This window comes from Anomaloglossus baeobatrachus, unplaced genomic scaffold, assembly GCF_048569485.1.
Source record: "Anomaloglossus baeobatrachus isolate aAnoBae1 unplaced genomic scaffold, aAnoBae1.hap1 Scaffold_406, whole genome shotgun sequence".
Lineage (NCBI taxonomy): Eukaryota > Metazoa > Chordata > Amphibia > Anura > Aromobatidae > Anomaloglossus > Anomaloglossus baeobatrachus.
Window position 1 is genome coordinate 25,030 of NW_027443396.1, and position 17,764 is coordinate 42,793.

At 47.3% G+C, this 17,764-nt stretch overlaps 1 protein-coding gene across 1 annotated transcript in view; it reads left to right on the plus strand.

The window, feature by feature from the left end:
- LOC142277060 (uncharacterized) overlaps positions 1-17,527 on the plus strand; it is a 33,863-nt gene extending 16,336 nt beyond the window's left edge. Inside the window, exons 5-8 of the mRNA XM_075332616.1 lie at positions 6,189-6,368; positions 6,450-6,573; positions 6,657-6,770; positions 10,953-17,527. Coding sequence (XP_075188731.1) covers positions 6,189-6,368; positions 6,450-6,573; positions 6,657-6,770; positions 10,953-12,148 — 1,614 coding nt within the window. The 3' untranslated portion in view covers positions 12,149-17,527. The remainder of the gene's footprint in view (positions 1-6,188; positions 6,369-6,449; positions 6,574-6,656; positions 6,771-10,952) is intronic.
- Positions 17,528-17,764: the final 237 nt, after the last annotated feature.

The following is a 17,764-nucleotide window of genomic DNA, read 5'->3' on the forward strand; positions in this document are numbered from 1 at the left end:
TGGAAACATTCTGTGGTGCCTGGCGGGTGTCCTGTACCACCGTGCGAGGATTTTATAGTTGAGTTCCTGCATTCTACATAAGATGGTGGATTTGTGTGTTAGGTTAAATGACTTATACCACTGTTCTTTGGAAAAGGTCTTTCTCAGTTCTGACTGCCATTGCCCTACATACTCGGGCAGGTCCCCTCCGTCCCTCCAGACACTGTTATGTTGTAGATTATCGAGACTGTGTGGGGAGGTGTTTCTCGAAGGAAACATAGTCTGTCAAATGGAGTCAAGTCCTTATGCATCTCAGATCTCGGAGACAGAGAGTCTACAAAGCTACGTAGTTGTAAGTATTGAAACCAATGACTTGGCTCTCTTGGCCGGTCATCTAGCAAGGACATCAGTGGTCTGCAACCCTGTTGAGTAATGACATCTTTAACACGTGGGATCCCTCCCGTTGGCATTGAAATCAAGCTGGGACGGATTTCGTGAAGCCAGCATTGGAATGCAGGGTTGCCAACCAGTGGTGTCATAGGGCCCGGTTCCCCTGTCAGCCTATATCGCCTATTGGCCCTCCTCCATGCAGTAGCCAGAGACAAGAGAATCGGGGAAATTCCCAGGGTCTCCAAGTTGATTCTAGATGATAACCAGAAGATTCCCTGCGTCATGGTTGCGTGTAGATCACATTCAATCTCTACCCACAATTTTCTGTCCCTGTTATGGAGGAGATCCAGTATGCAATTGCCCACCGACGCCGCATGGTACGCTTTAAAATCAGGTAGCCCCACCCCTCCGCCCCAGCGAGACCTGTTCAACATGGAGTATTTCAGTCGGGGTCTGGTACCTCGCCATACAAAATTGCTGATCATCTTTTTTAACTTGAGGAAGAAGTTTTCTCCTAGATTCAATGGGATTGTTTGGAACATATATATAGTATTTTGGGTAGGACATCCATTTTAATTGTATTGACTCTGCCAAACCACGAGATGGGGAGGTTATGCCAAGCCGTGAGGTCTTTTTGTATGTTTTTTAAAAGGTCTGGAAAATTATGTTCATATAGGTCTTGGTGTTTAGAAGGTATCCTGATCCCCAAATATTTTATGCAATTGCTGTTCCACTTAATGAGAAAAACGGGTTTGAGGGCATCCTCTTCCACCGACGGTAGCGATACGTTTAGGATCCAAGAGAGAGCACAGTCCTGCACCACCCGTATATGCTTGTTACACCTGGGCTCACTGGAGGGGAAGGAATACAGCACCAGTCGTCCTTGGTAAAAACCGGATCAGCGTGCAGGTCCAAATAGAAACAGTCAGTTCCAATCATCCATATAGAAGAAGAAAAAGACCGCACCAATGCTGATATCTTTTTCCGGTGATTCTTTATTCCATACAAAAAGTTAAAAGGTGTATAGTAGTAGGCAGGTGGAGGAGACCTGGATGCGGCCCCTCACTGCGGACGACGGCCGTTTCGCCTGTGATTAGGCTTCGACGAGTCCACCAAAAGTCTCAAACTCCTGTAGTATGGCGGGTAAGCTAATCCTTGGTTGTGTCACCTATATCAGGAGGTCATCTGCAAACAGTGCCAGTTTATGAGATGTTGGTCCTATCTGTAACCCCTTTATCGAGGGGTTTTTCCTAAGCGCGTTTGCCAGGGATTCCATTACCAAAATGTATAGGTATGGTGATGGAGGGCATCCCTGTCTGGTGCCATTTCCAATATTGAATGGGGTTGACAGGCGTCCGTTCACGCCCACTTGTGCCGTTGGTTCACGGTATAGGGCCTTTACCCATTGTAGTAAGCGCGAACGGACGCCAATTGCCTGCAGCGTGGCTTCTAAAAAGCCCCAATGGACTCTGTCAAATGCGTTTTCGGCATCGACTGTCAAGAGGCACATTGGGGTTTGGCGTTGTCGGGCTTGGGCTACCAAAGACAGGATTCTGATTGTATTAGCACCTCCCTCCCTGGAACAAATCCTACATGGTCTTTGTGTATCAGCTTGGGAATGTAGGGGCCTAATCTCAAAGCTATCATTTTAGAGTTTAGTTTAATATCCACGTTTATTAATGAGATAGGTCTGTAATTGGCGCAAGTTAGTGGATCCCTGCCAGGTTTTGGGATTACTGTTATTCGGGCTTGAAGTGTCTGTTTAGGGAACTGGCATGTTTTTGTTATGGAGTTAAAGGCTTTCAACATTATAGAGCTACAGGCTTCTCCACATATTTTGTAGAACCGGGGGGTAAACCCGTCGGGGCCAGGACTTTTGCCAACTTTAAGGGCTTTAATAGCATCGCCTAGTTCAGTGTCTGAGAAATCCTCTTCTAGGCTCTCAGCCTCTGTATCCTCAAGAGGGTCTGGTGCATATTTATTGAGGTATTCTAAGATGTTATGGTGTCTCGTGTCAGATAATGGGGCATGTGGAGTTGGGATGTTGTAAAGTTTTGCATAGTAGGTTCTAAATTCTTCTAGTATGTCAGGGGTGGAGTGGATCTGAGTTCCTGTCTGTGAGTTTAGCGAGAGTATTGGAGTTTGTGCATATCTGGGATGTAGGGTTCTGGCCAGTAATCGTCCACTTTTATCTCCAAACTCAAAAATATTCCTGCGGAATTTATCCCTGGCACACAACGATTTTCGATCTAGTATGGATAATATTTGGTGACGAATGTTAGATATTTCTATTTTGAGTATATCACTGGCTCTGGATTTATTTATCGTTTCTTTGTGGCCTAGCTGCAGCAGTAGTTCTTTTAGCTCTCTTGCACTTTCTTTTTTAATTCTGGATCCATGCGATATGCAAACCCCCCGAATTATACATTTTAACGCTTCCCATTTGACCGGGTCTGGTGTAGGATCTGCCGCATGATCTATTTTGAAATTTGCAATAGTCTTATGGATATCTTCAAGACACTGCTCATTTTGACTCCTCTTTTCAGGTTTATTTAAACCTTTAGTATTGTAGGTGCAAAAGGTTAGGTGCGACATCACAGAAAAGAGTGGGAAGGGGATAGAAAGAGAGAAAAGAAAAGGAAAAAGAAGAAGAGAGGAATAGAAATAAGATAGTTGAGAAAGAAAAGAGGTAAGTAAGCTAAGTAGGACTAGATGGCCTACTGCTCCTGAGTATGTACTAGTAGACTATTGTCTAATGTGGCACTCTGCCACGTCTCTAATAGAGGTATGGGGAAGCCTACGACACTTCAAGAGCTCCCCCATCCCCACGACAGACCTCCACATGAAATATGAATAACAATCCACATATGTAATTTAATAATGATCAATAACTTTTTCTTCCCTCCCTACTCCCAACCCCCGAATGTTTGATATATTTCAAATATAAAACATATAGCACCCGGAGAACACGGTACAACCAACTTAGAAAAATGTAATTAAACCAGAGCTCAATATCAGATCTAGATGAAGGGGAAGAGGAAAAGGGGAGAAGGGGAAAGACAACTGGGGAAAGAAGGATTATGTAACACAGGGAATGATGCAAAGATAAGGGACCAGTGGGGAGAAGCAGGACAAATTTGGGGGGCAGGAAAAAAAAAAAAAAAAAAGGTGGGGGAGGGGGTAAGAGAGTTGAATATGGTGTGTGCTAGAGGGTGATGAGAGTGTGGAGAATGTGGGAAGGTGGGAAGCGGGGAGAGAGAATAGGGAAAAAAAAAGGGGGGGGGGAAGGAGATGGTATGATGGGAGAGGTGGGAAAAAGCATTGATATAGTTATGCTCTATAGATATGTAGGTAGATAAACAGTCAAATATAATCAACATGTATCTCGCCTCCTGGCTCCTCCAGTATGTTTCCTTCCTTTCTCTGGATGGTCAGCGATTATCAGCGATGTACATCTCTGGGGGATCCTCCAGCTCGTCTGTTCTGTACTTGTCGCCATTGCTCCCTTGGTGGTAAGGGTGGTGCTGAGCGTTATCTCCTGTCTTAGTATCTGCCGGCGCCATCTTGGAGAGAGCAGCAGTGTCAGGCTGAGAGGCTGCGGCCCCAAAAAAGCGGGCGATATCAGCACCTTCTCCCTCCTGGATCTGTGTGCTCGTCGCCCGTCCTCTCCTGCGCGCCATTACCGTCCTGGAGCCCGGTGAGTGCCTGTGTTATTGGAGTTCTGCCGTGGGTCTGTGGGAGCTCCTTCTTTCTGTGTCCTAACACTCCATCGGCTAGCTCCGCCCCCTATAAACGGATTTTTAAACATTTTAAGAAATATAACTTTGAATATTGTGATGTGCATTAGTATTCAGCCCCCTGAGGGAATATGTCGCGGGCGGAGGAGGGGACGCTGCGCTCTCTCACTGCTAGGGTCCGGCCACTGCTGCTGCTGCTGCTCGGTGGTGGCTCGAGCGATGGGCCGGATCCCGGGGACTCGAGCGGCGCTCCTCGCCCGTGAGTGAAAAGGGTGGGGATTGGATTGTGGGGATTTGGTTATTGTCCGTGACGCCACCCACGGTTGTGGTGATATTGGTGACACCACCGCTGCTCTAGACGGGGATCCCGGGAGCGGTGACAGGGAGCAGCTTGGTTGTTAGTTCTCCCCTCCGTGGTTAGGGGGTTGGTTGTCCCGGGCCCGGTGATGGGGTAGCGATGGATGGCAGGCAGGTTACGGGGCCTGGCGAGGTGCAGGGTCGCGGGGGCAGCGCTGTGCCGCACGGCACGGTGGTACTCACTCAGCCAATGATGAGGACACAGTTCTCGGTAAAACACACGACTGGATGGACGGGTCCCACAGACGGCTGCGGTGATGTTTCTCCCGGCAGGTTGATGGTGACTGCCTTTCCCTGCACCTGTGTACTGTAAATGGTTCCAATGGGTTCCCATCGGTAACCCGCTCCCCAGCTTGGTTATGGGCTGGAGGAGCCCCTTTTGCCCGCAGGCTCTAGCCCTGGGAACTTTAGCCTTGGCGGTGACTGTGTTTCCCTCTCTCGGTTGGACTGTTGCCTTCTGTCGGGACTTGGCTGCTGGGAAACCCAGGAGGTTCCCTTCGCTAACGGATTTGGCAAATTCGCGGCGACTCCTAGCCTTGCCTGGGTCCGCAAGCCCCTGCCAGATGGTGCTGGCTTCTCTTTGCGTACCGGTCCGGTACCGCCGGGCCACCGCCCGTCCACGGTCTTTACGGTAAGCTCCAATAGGCCACTCCTGCAGACGGTCACCACCGTCTGCCAACCTTGCTGATCCGTCCGGGCCACACACCCGGACCAACTTCAGGCTGCTTAACTGCCACTTTCCTCCTTCCACTTTCTCCTCCAAAAACTAATCTGCCTGCTTTTCCCGCCTCCAGGACTGTGAACTCCTCGGTGGGCGGGGCCAACCACCTGGCCCACCCCCTGGTGTGGACATCAGCCCCTGGAGGAAGGCAACAAGGGTTTTCGTCTGACTTTGGTGTGCCTGACCGGGAGTGTGGGGTGTGTAGGTGTTGTTCTCTGTGGCCCCTGGCTTGTCCAGGGCGCCACAAATACTTTGCAGGGCAAACCTTTCACTGCAAGTACTGCTGCCAGTCTCTTGGGGGATGTGCAAAGCTGGTAAACACATCTACAGGTCACATTTTTGCCCCTGCTACTTTATAAAACAGCTCTATCTCAGGTAAATTGGATGAAGGCGTCTGTGAAGAAATTTTCAATTCTTATTCTTTTGCTTTTAAAAATATCCATTATTCTATAAAGACCAAATTTGTAAAGTTTATGACTTATAGTTGTCCTGTGGACAGATTCTCCCCCTGAGCTCTGGATCTCTCCTGCTTTTCCTCTGACCATAGGCCTCTTGGCTGCTTCTCTATAATTAGTGCTCAGGACCAGACCAGGACTTGTCTTCTCCTTCATGTCATACATGTTAGTGTTATATCAGCGGCCAGTGATCGGATATAAAGTCTCCAGTAATTATGTTACTATACAGGATTCTTTCTGATGTCACATTGTCATCTTCTCCCCATTCAGGTCCCTACAATATCGGATCCTCTCAGTGGAGATCTTCTATATAAGAGAATTCTCCTGATTGACCTATCAAGGATGGATATGGACAGGGACAAGATGGCGGAGAGGATATTACACCTCACCCTAGAGATCCTCTTCCGGCTTACTGGAGAGGTGAGAGATTCTGATGACGTCACATTACATCATTCTTATCTATGGGAATAACAGATGGACAGAACTGGAGAGGTGAGGACTCTGGAAATGTCTGGAGTGAGATTTATTACTGTGTCTCTCCATAACCAGGATTACACAGTAGTGAAGAAGACCTCTAGTGAGCGCTGTCAGGCCCCTGTGTCTGAGGGATGGGGAAGACCCCTGAGCCCAATCACGGGGCCTCCACCTCACTCCCCGATACATGAGGACATCAATGACCAGAAGATCCTAGAACTCACCTACAAGATGATTGAGCTGCTGACTGGAGAGGTGACACTGCTGGGAATGCTGGGACATTATACAGTAACGCTATGAAGGGATCGGGGGTGACGGTATCATTGCATGTGTCAGGTTCCTATAAGGTGTCAGGACGTCACCGTCTATTTCTCCATGGAGGAGTGGGAGTATTTAGTAGGACACAAAGATCTGTACACGGACGTCATGATGGAGGTTCCCCAGCCCCTCACATCACCAGGTAATAGACAGGACTAAATACACACGGCCTATAATTATCTGTATGTAAGGAATGAATTCAGTCCCTGTCTGTGTCTCCTCCAGTTCTATCCAGTAAGAGGACAACACCAGAGAGATGTCCCCGTCCTCTTCTCCCACAGGACTGTAAACAAGAAGATCCCGATGTTCCTCAGGATGTGTTTCCTCCAGCTCTATCCAGTAAGAGATATCTACTCATGTACTTTTTGCACTAATTTTGTGGTTACATTTTTAGACTTTCTGCTGTGGGTTTTTTCAGCTGTATTTTCTTTGCTTCTGGTTCTTCTGCTGTTTGTTTCTAGTGCCTTCTCTATGTTGTTATGAAGGCAACTCAAAGACCTGCAGATGGTTCATGAATGCCCTGTTTCCCTGAAAATAAGACCTAGTTACAGTCAGGGCCAGCGTCAATAGGAGTCAAACTGCGCTATTTCTTAGAAACCCCAGTCTCTTAGGGACCCCATCAGTTGTAATCTAAGGTTGATTGCTTAAGGACCTTTGATGCTGTTGCGGGCGGGGAATTGACCTTCAGCAGGAGGGGGGGCACTCGAGACGCTCGGATCCGGGCGGTTGATGTGGCTCTAGTGGCAGCCGGACCCAGGCGCAGCCGTCCGTCACCCGCAAGTGAAAAGGGGGTAGTTATACAGGGGAGGTTTGTCAGTGACGCCACCCGTGGGTTGCGGTGATTGTTGGTGACACTGCCGCTGCCTTGGTATGGGGGTGCTCGGGGCTGATGGAGCGGGGCAGCAGGATGTTATCCCCTCCACGGGTATGGGAGGTGTTGTCCCGGGGCCCAGGTGTTGGTGGGATGGAGTGATGGGGCACAGTCTGCGGGGTTGGACCGGATGATACCAGTGTACTCACTGTTTGAATAAAGTCACACAGAGTCCAGATAGTAAACCAACTGACGATAACCGGTAGCCTCCGGAGGGGTGTGCTTGGGTCCCGCACACCGGTTGACAGAACAGGGGCCCTTCCTTCTGCACTTTTGGTTTGTGTCTTGTGTATTGACTAGTCCGCATGAAACGGGGAAGTCCACTCCCGGTGTCTTTTCTGTGGGATCTGTGGCCCGCGAGAACTGAACCGTGGGATCTTAACAGGAACTTGCAGACGCCCTATCCCCCTCGTTGGGCTTCCGTCTCGCTCTATCTGGGCTGACGGTGGGACAAGACTTGGAATCTTGTCCCCTGCTGGTTAATTAGAAAGGTGCTTGAAGCTGTCCTCGCTCCAGGGTTCAGGGACCCCGACTGTGCACAGCCTCTGGACCGGATTCCCGCTGTCGGCACCGGCGGGCTACAACCCTGCCCCGGTCCACTTAAGGTCTCCCTCGACCGGATCTCCATCGCCTGTGGCCCAGCTCTGCCGTTTGCCACCTAACCTAGTTAGGTTAAGTAGTCCGGGGCTCCAACCCCTGAGCACCACTTCACAATCCTCTCACTTCAACTGTCTAGCACTGTTCTGTGTGTTTCCCTCCCCTGACACCTCAGAACCCCTAGGTGGGCGTCACCATCTGCCTGGTCCCACCCACTGGTGTGTCCCTATTGTCTTGGGGGGGTGACTAGGGTTTGATGGCTGGTGTTGGATACCTGTGTGTGGGGTTTTGTGTTGGAAGGCCAAGGAGGAGGGAGTCCTGCACCTGGAAGATGGATGCAGTCCTCTGTGACAACCTGATTTTGTCAGGGCGTCACAATGACTTCAAAGTCATGTGGCATGATGTAACCAAAGGTCTTTTATTTGCAGGAGTCTAAATGAACTGAACAGGACATAGGCTGGCATGCAGGACTGGCATTAGGGGAAAGGGAGAGCAAACTGGGAAATTTCAGAGGGCTCCCATTTTCCTAGTGGCCTTAGTGTTTATATGCCAATTATAGGACTGTTTAAGGACCTTATTAACATCACGTCATGTGACCAAATGTCTCAATTGCAGGAGTTTCAAGCAGAAGAGGAGACAGGCTGGTGTGTGTGTGTGTGTGTGTGTGTGTGTGTGTGTGTGTGTGTGTGTCAAATGTCAAAATGGGCAGAGCTTGGCCAGAACAAGGGTGTGATGCCACCGGTTCTCTAATTCGTAACAATTGCGGCGTTCCCTATGCCAGAAATCGTACTCCAGTCCCTAATGTCATTTTCAGTGTACATCGCCGGTCTTGATGAATTGGAGCCCAAATGTCTATCTGCACAGACAGCAAGACCCTGCTACATGCTTTCGTTACAAAGCCTAAGAATAGGCCATCAACGTTACAGTCCTGGACATCCCCGTTAAATTTTCACCATTTGTCTTTATTTTATTTTCGTCTTGGAAAAAAAATCTCTTTAAAATTGTTTATGTTGTGGATCAATGTCACAGATGTTTGCAGGTTATTCAACTCTCAAGGCGGTTTCAGGATCTGTGGAAACTACACTCTGCCTGCTAACGTCTCTTATGTCTGTGAGCAGCGCAGGGAGACACAGGCATCAAACCACAGATTTAGGCAGGCTAGCAAGAGTTAACCTATGCTGGGTTGCTAGTTAGTGTATTTGACCAAATGCTGCGGGAAGCCAGTATCATTCTCTCCCCTCCTGTATATGCTGGCTGGGCTATTCCATTAATGCCAGCTATAGGTTACCTATACTGTTAGCAAGAAATTGGCCATAATAAAGTATTAACTTATGGGACCACTCAGTAGTGTCCCATAAGGAATTGCCTACTCCATAAAGCATAAATGACTGGAGAAAAGAAGGAGATACGGCAAAGAACATGTGTGAAAAATTCCATTTTATTCATAAAAATATCATATATAATAAAATCACAACAATATGTGGTCAAAAGGACAAGGATCGGACAGGAGGTGGGGGAAGGTGGGTTGGGGAGGGGGGGGGAGGCTTGAGGATGTGGGAGCAACCTGCCTCTCAGAAGCAACTAGGGTGAAGAATTAAGTGACTGAGTTGCCATCAATTGTAGGACCAACCTATAGCAAGGAGCTGGTGGTGAATTGGGGCCAAGAGAGAAAATGAAGGATATGTGTCATGTGAACCACATGAGATATGCAACCAATCAGCAAGTGGGTATACATGCATGTAGTAAGCCCATCTGGAAAATGTGAAACCACAGTGGAAATAAGGCAAAGTGACTGCGCGGGGCCACAGGCGAGGACCAAGTGACTCCTCAATTTGCACATAAAGAAATGTGTATATATATATATACATGCACAGCAAGTCTGAGCCAGGTGCACCGCGCAATCAAGGGGCCTGAAGATATGGAAAGGTTTTCTCAATTATAATTGTGGCAAAGGAGCTGAACCAGAGGGGGGCTACTAAAGTGTACATGCAAAAATAATCACCGGCTGAGGCAGCACACATGTAATCCCCCATTATGTACACCACAGACATGTAAGAGTTAATACTGGTGCTGCACAGAACCAAGGGAGAATTTAAGGCAATACCAGGCACAGGGTTACTGTGCGATTATTAGTCCCAATCCAATTCACCATGCAGCCAAGGGAAGGCGGAACAATGGAGGGGCAACATAAATAAGTATACCTGGTGGTTGGTTCCGAGGGGCAGGAAACAGCCTCCTGACAGCTGTTTCGCAGCGTTGCTTTTTCGAAGGAGGATTGCTCCCACATCCTCAAGCCTCCCCCCCCTCCCCAACCCACCTTCCCCCACCTCCTGTCCGATCCTTGTCCTTTTGACCACATATTGTTGTGATTTTATTATATATGATATTTTTATGAATAAAATGGAATTTTTCACACATGTTCTTTTCCGTATCTCCTTCTTTTCTCCAGTCATTTAGGTTACCTATACTGGTCTGGTGAGGTGTTGTGACTTACGATTGGTTGTTGTGCATTATTACTGTGAACTGTTGTGGTGTTAACCCTTGTTGTCTTTTTGTTGCTGCCTATTTATTTCTGTGAGTTTGCTATTTGTCTCGTCTGTCTTAATTTGTGTTTCCTGTCTGTTTTAATCTGTGTTTCCATCATACTCCTGCCAATCACACGCCAGGGTGTATGCTATGGACAATTATACGCTTCTGTCGTTGCCTGAATCTTTGGGAGGAATGCTGTGTGACGGTGTCCACACGACCTCCTTGGTTAAACAATATATTGCTGAACGATGTTGCGTCGTTTGTGAGATGGGTACGTGTGACCGCTACAAAACGACCTATGAGCGATCTCGGCAAATCGTAGCAGCGATCTGGGCGTGTCACATCGCTAACGAGATCGCTAGCAATATCGTTGTGTGTAAAGCGGCCTTTAGATGTCGAAATTGGACAACAGATTCAGAATACATTTTTTTCCTAATTTAATTTCTGATGTTATGGTTTAAAAAAATAAATATACTTTCAAGATAATATTAAAAAAATAATAACATTGTGTTTTTTATTTTTAGCAGATGACTGTATTGGGAATTCAGATGGAAATCTAATATCTTCAGAATTTATAACACATGATGAAGGTATCACACGTGATACATATGACGAGCAAGTACAACAGAATTGTAAGCAAAATAAAAGTTACAGAAGGGATGTGGAACATGAAACGGCTTCCACAGGAGAGAAGCCATTTTCATGTTCAGAGTGTGGGAAATGTTTTATTCGGAAATCAAACTTTCTTAGACATCAGAAAATTCACACAGGAGAGAAGCCATTTTCATGTTCAGAGTGTGGGAAATGTTTTATTCAGAAAACAGCTCTTGTTAGGCATCAAAGATCTCATACAGGGGAGAAGCCATTTTCATGCATGGAATGTGGGAAATGTTTTATTCAGAAAACTGCTCTTGTTTTGCATCAAAGATCTCATACAGGGGACAAGCCATTTTCATGCCTGGAATGTGGGAAATGTTTTACTTGGAAATCAGAACTTGTTAGCCATCAAAGATCTCACACAGGGGAGAGGCCATTTTCATGCTTGGAATGTGGGAAATGTTTTATTCGGAAATCACATCTTGTTTTGCATCAAAGATCTCATACAGGGGAGAAGCCATTTTCATGCCTGGAATGTGGGAAATGTTTTATTCGGAAATCACATCTTGTTTTGCATCAAAGATCTCATACAGGGGAGAAGCCATTTTCATGCCTGGAATGTGAGAAATGTTTTACTGGGAAATCAGAACTTGTTAGGCATCAAAGATCTCACACAGGGGAGAGGACATTTTCATGCTTGGAATGTGGGAAATGTTTTATACAGAAATCAGATCTTGTTAATCATCAAAGATCTCATACAGGGGAGAGGCCATTTTCATGTTCAGAATGTGGGAATTGTTTTACTCGGAAATCACATCTTGTTAGTCATCAAAGATATCATACAGAGGAGAAGCCATTTTCATGCTTGGAATGTGGGAAATGTTTTATACAGAAATCAGATCTTGTTAGTCATCAAAGATCTCATACAGGGGAAAAGCCATTTTCATGTTTAGAATGTGGGAATTGTTTTACTCGGAAATCAAATCTTGTTAGTCATCAAAGATATCATACAGAGGAGAAGCCATTTTTATGTTCAGAGTGTGGAAAATGTTATTTTACAAAATCAAATCTCGTTAAACATCTGAAGAAGCCGCACAGGGAAGGAACCTTTTTCATGTTGTGAACATTTGAAATGTTTAATTTGGAAAAACAATTCTTGTTGACCATGAGAAAACCCACACAGTAGAGGAGACATTCTTGCATTCAGAATTTGGCAAATGTTTTTATCATTAATCAGGTCTTGTTGTCAGATGAGTCACATGGGAGAAGGATTCATGTTATACCGTGAGTCAAAGGGTTTTATCCTAAAATCAATTGCTCAAGTAAGAATTGGTCAGGGAAAACACCATTTTCTTTTTAAACTTACCGTATTATTATGACCATAAGACGCACCTATGTTTTAGAGGAGGAAGATAGAAAAAAAAATTGAAACAAAATATGTAGTCATGACGCACTGTTGTGAGGGGGAACCTGCTGCTGACATGGTAAGGCTGCTTTCACACATCCGGTTTTAGCAGAGCCGGCCAATCCGGTTCTAAAACCTATGCAACGGATGCGGCGAAAAAAACGCATACTTTGCATACGTTTTTACATGCGGTCCGTCTGGTTTTTGCCGGTTGCGGCTGGCTACTGAGCATGCGTAGTGCAAAAAAACGGATGTGATTTTTGCCGCAGGACGCTTTATCTGGCGTCCATAGGCATGCATTGGAAATCGCGACGCATCGGCCGGATGCGGCGCGATGCGGTTTTTTTCGCCGGACAAAAAACCGTGCCAGGCAACGTTCCATCCAGCCACCGCATCGGCTAAATATGCCGCATCCGTCAAAAACTGGACGGAACGCAAGGCCATGCGGCACAATACGGCGCTAATGTAAGTCTATGCGAAATAAACGCAACCGGCGGTAAAAAAAAAACGGTTGCGTTTTTTCTGCAAAGCGCCGAATTGTGCCGCACAGGAAAAACCGGATATGTGAAAGCAGCCTTATAGGGGTAATTTCCCCCCCCTGATTCTGTACTAATGTCCCCCATTTAGGCCCCTTTCAGTAATGTTTCTCTCTTCCTGGTGTATATGTCCCTCATCCGGGCAGATATGTTCCCCATCTTTGTCCCATAATAGTATACATGATCCCCATCCTGGTATATATGGCTCTCATCTTGGTATGTTGGTGTTGGGGTGGTTTTCGTGACGCTACCCACGGGTTGTAGTGATGCTGGGCACCACCGCTGCAGTGAAGGTGGCGGGCTTCCGGGAGCGGTGTCGGGGCGCAGCTTTGGTGTTAACCCCTCCGTGGGTAGGGGCGGTGGGTCCCGGGGCCCGGTTGCGGGGAGATATGGTGCGGGGCACAGTGCTGCGGTGTGATGCGGTACTCACGATTTAGTCACTCAGGGTCTCTGGTAAACCAAACAAGATGTAGAACGGGCGGCCCACAGCCGGCTGCAGCACTGGACGGTGTGACAGGGTCCCCTTTCTCCTGCACCTAACGTTAGTGGACCACGGTGCCTAAGCACGGGTGGTCCGCTCCCCGGCGGATATGTCGTGGGAGCTCCTTTGCCCGCAGGCGCTGGCCCTTGGATTTATGGCCTCTGGCGGTGGCTGCTATCCAGTCGGGTTGGGCTGTTGCCTTCAATCAGGTCTTTGGTTGGGAAAGGACCCCGTGAGGTCCAGACCTCAATCAGTAAATTCGACTATATGGTGGCCTACGGCCTAGTCAGGGTCTGAGTACCCTTCCTGGTGCTCCGGTAGACTGCTGGCTCCCCGGTTCGGGTCCGGCGGGCTCCAACTCGGTTCCGGTCCTACGGTTCCACCGGTCGTGTTCCCGGTCTCCTGCAGGCGGCCCCTGCTGTCTGCCTGCCTGACTGTGTGAGGGTCCTAGGCTCCGACCCAGGCCCCTTGCAGCGCTGTGTGTCACACTCTGCTCTCCACTCAACTGTGCCAACTGTACTCCTCACTGTCCACAACTGGACTCTACCCCTTACTGTCCAACTCTGAACTTCACACTGCACTACTCAGACTACTGTCCACGACTGGACTGAGCTGCTTCCCTGCCTCAGGCCAGCAGACTTCTCGGTGGGTGTGTCTTTCCGCCTGACTCCGCCCACCCGGTGTGCCTGTCTAACACTGAGGGAGGCAATCAGGTCTTGATTGACGGATGTTAACTTCCTAGTGTGGGGGTGTGTGTGTGTGGTGTCTACTAACCTGTGACCCCTGGTTGTCCAGGGCATCACATATATGTTTCTCATCACGCTGCAGACATAAAAAAACAACTGATTATACTCACCATCCCTCTGCTCCCCCAGTGTGCGGTGTTGTCTTTGATGCTGGCAAGTGACTTCAGTGTATAAGCGGCACATCGCATGACGTCACTGCCATGCACCTACAGGTACACGTGGACGTCGGCTGCCGGAATATTCACTGGTCCCCCACACCTAGGATTATGGGCGTGTGGAGCAGTGAATATTCATTCTCTAATAAAAAAACACGTGATCACCGAGCTGCAGCAGTTAGCTGGTGACTGGGTGATCATGTGTGCCTGCTATTAATGAATGAATATTCACTACTCCCCATGCTCATAATCCCGCTCATCTCTCGATGCTGGCTTCAGTGCGTTGAGGTAGACTGGATTATAAGTGAGGGGAGCAGTGAATATTCACTTTTGTTATTAGCGGGCACACTGTTAGCCCTGGTTTCTGCCTCCTGTGACCCACTCCTCCACCGCCACCCCTCCAGTCACAGTCACATCAGGACTATGACGCACCCCCCCTTTCCCTAAGACCCCCCCCCCCCTTTTCTACACAATTTATTTTGGGGGGGAGGGTGTATCTTAAAGTCCGAAAAATATGGTAATTGGTTAACAAATAGTAAGAGTAAAAAATTACAATACAATCAAAATCGTATAACATAAAAGTGCACAAATCATTGTGAATCTGTCTGACCGTTTCAGGCTCCACCCTCTTTCACTAAACTTCTCTTACATTTCAGACTAAAAATGTCAAAACTCACTAAATGTTTGAACAGTTAAGGTGTGTGATGCACAAAATGTGTGACTTTTACACAATAGTTCTTGCACAATGTGTTTGATGGATTTCCCCTTAAATAGTGCTTATCACAAATCTGTTGCTGCCTTTATTATTTACTAAAACAGTGGAGACCCGCGGATTAGTGAATTTTCTAAATATAATCCAGTACCAAAACTTTTGGAAGTGTCCCTAATGTCCTCCCAAAGAAACTTTCAGGTTGTGAGATCCCACAACCCTCAGCGATCACTGATCGTGTAAGAGTGATCTCTATGACCCCAGCTCTGCGGCATCCTTCTTAAGCAGTTCAGTAAAATCTTAACGGGAAGGTGTCGTCCAAAAAAAAATAAAATAATTAACTTAAAAATGTAAAGTATTAATGTTTTGCTCAAATATTATTTGTTTTTAATTGAGCAAAATAAAAAAATAAAAAGTTTGATATTTTCCGCTCTGAAACACTAGAGGGAGCAGCTGCTGAAATCTGAAACTGTAGAAATAGCCTGGATTACAGCTGCAGTAAAGTGGGCGGAGTCTGCTCCTGTGTGTGATGTCACCTCCCCTCCCAATCTGAGGGTTTCCAAAGGATAACACAGAATGAAGTTTAGATCACAGTGTGGAGCCATTTTGTTGGTGACAAGAAATGTCTAAAGTGTCACCAAGGACAGCAGGAGTATCACACAGGATAGGATTAGATACACAGCTCATCAGACAGTATTACACAGGAGAGGATTAGATACATAGCTCAGCAGACAGTATCACACAGGAGCGGATTAGATACTCAGCTAAGGAGGCAGTATCACACATGAGAGGATTATATATACAGCTCAGCAGACAGTTCCAAACAGGACAGGATTAGATACACGTCTCACCGAACACGTATCACACAGGATAGGATTAGATACACATCTCAGGAGACAGTATTACACAGGAGAGGATTAGATACACATCTCAGGAGACAGTATTACACAGGAGAGGATTAGATACACACCTCAGCAGACAGTATCACACAGGAGAGGATTAAATACACAGCTCATCAGACGGTTCCACACAGGACAGGATTAGATACACGGCTCACCGAACACGTATCACACAGGATAGGATTAGATACACAGCTCAGCAGACAGTTCCACGCAGGACAGGATTAGATACACAGCTCAGCAGACAGTATTACACAGGAGAGGATTAGATACTCAGCTCAGGAGGCCTTATCACACAGGAGAGGATTAGATACACACCTCAGCAGACAGTATCACACAGGATAAGATTAGATACACAGCACAGCAGACAGTATCACACAGGAGCGGATTAGATACTCAGCTCAGGAGGCAGTATCACACAGGAGAGGATTAGATACACAGTTCAGCAGACAGTATCACACAGGATAGGATTAAATACACAGCTCAGCAGACAGTATCACACAGGACAGGATTAGATACATAGCTCAGCAGATGGTACCACACAGGACAGGGTTAGATTCACAGCTCACCAGACAGTATCACACTGGAGAGGATTAGATACACAGCTCAGCAGACAGTATCACACAGGAGCGGATTAGATACTCAGCTCAGGAGGCAGTATCACACAGGAGAGGATTAGATACACAGCTCAGCAGACAGTATCACACAGGATAGGATTAAATACACAGCTCAGCAGACAGTTCCACACAGGACAGGATTAGATACACGTCTCACCGAACACGTATCACACAGGATAGGATTAGATACACACCTCAGCAGACAGTATCACACAGGATAAGATTAGATACACAGCTCAGCAGACAGTATCACACAGGAGCGGATTACATACTCAGCTCAGGAGGAAGTATCACACAGGAGAGGATTAGATACACAGCTCAGTAGACAGTATCACACAGGATAGGATTAGATACACAGCTCAGAAGACAGTATCACACAGGATAGGATTAGATACTCAGCTCAGGAGACAGTATCACACAGGAAAGGATTAGATGCACAGCTCAGCAGACAGTATCACAAAGGAGAGGATTAAATACACAGCTCAGCAGACAGTATCACACAGGATAGGATTAAATACACAGCTCAGCAGATGGTTCCACACAGGACAGGATTAGATACATGGCTCACCGAACACTTATCACACAGGATAGGATTAGATACACAGCTCAGGAGACAGTATTACACAAGATATGATTAGATACACAGCTCAGCAGACGGTACCACACAGGACAAGATTAGATACACGGCTCAGCAAACAGTATCACACAGGATAGGATTAGATACACAGCTCAGCAGACGGTACCACACAGGATAGGATTAGATACACAGCTCAGCAGACAGTATCACACAGGAGAGGATTAGATACACGGCTCACCAAACACGTATCATACAGGATAGGATTAGATACACAGCTCAGCAGACAGTATCACACAGGAGAGGATTACATGCACAGCAGGCAGTATCACACAAGAGAGGATTAGATACACGGCATGGGGGGTAGCGAGGGGTTTCAATGAAGATGGTAGCAGCAGCTGCGGGGGAGGGGCAAGGAGAGTGGGGGGTATCATTTTAACATTGGAGACAGTAGCACCTGCGGTGGTGGGGGGAGGGGCGTAGGTACTCACATGCTCTGCATGCACACGCACACAAACACACACAGTTCTGCTGCATGCTTGCCGGCATCGGCGGAGGGGGAGGAGAGCGGGGCTGGGGGCTGGGTAGAGCGGGGGGAGGGGGTGTCATTGGAATCT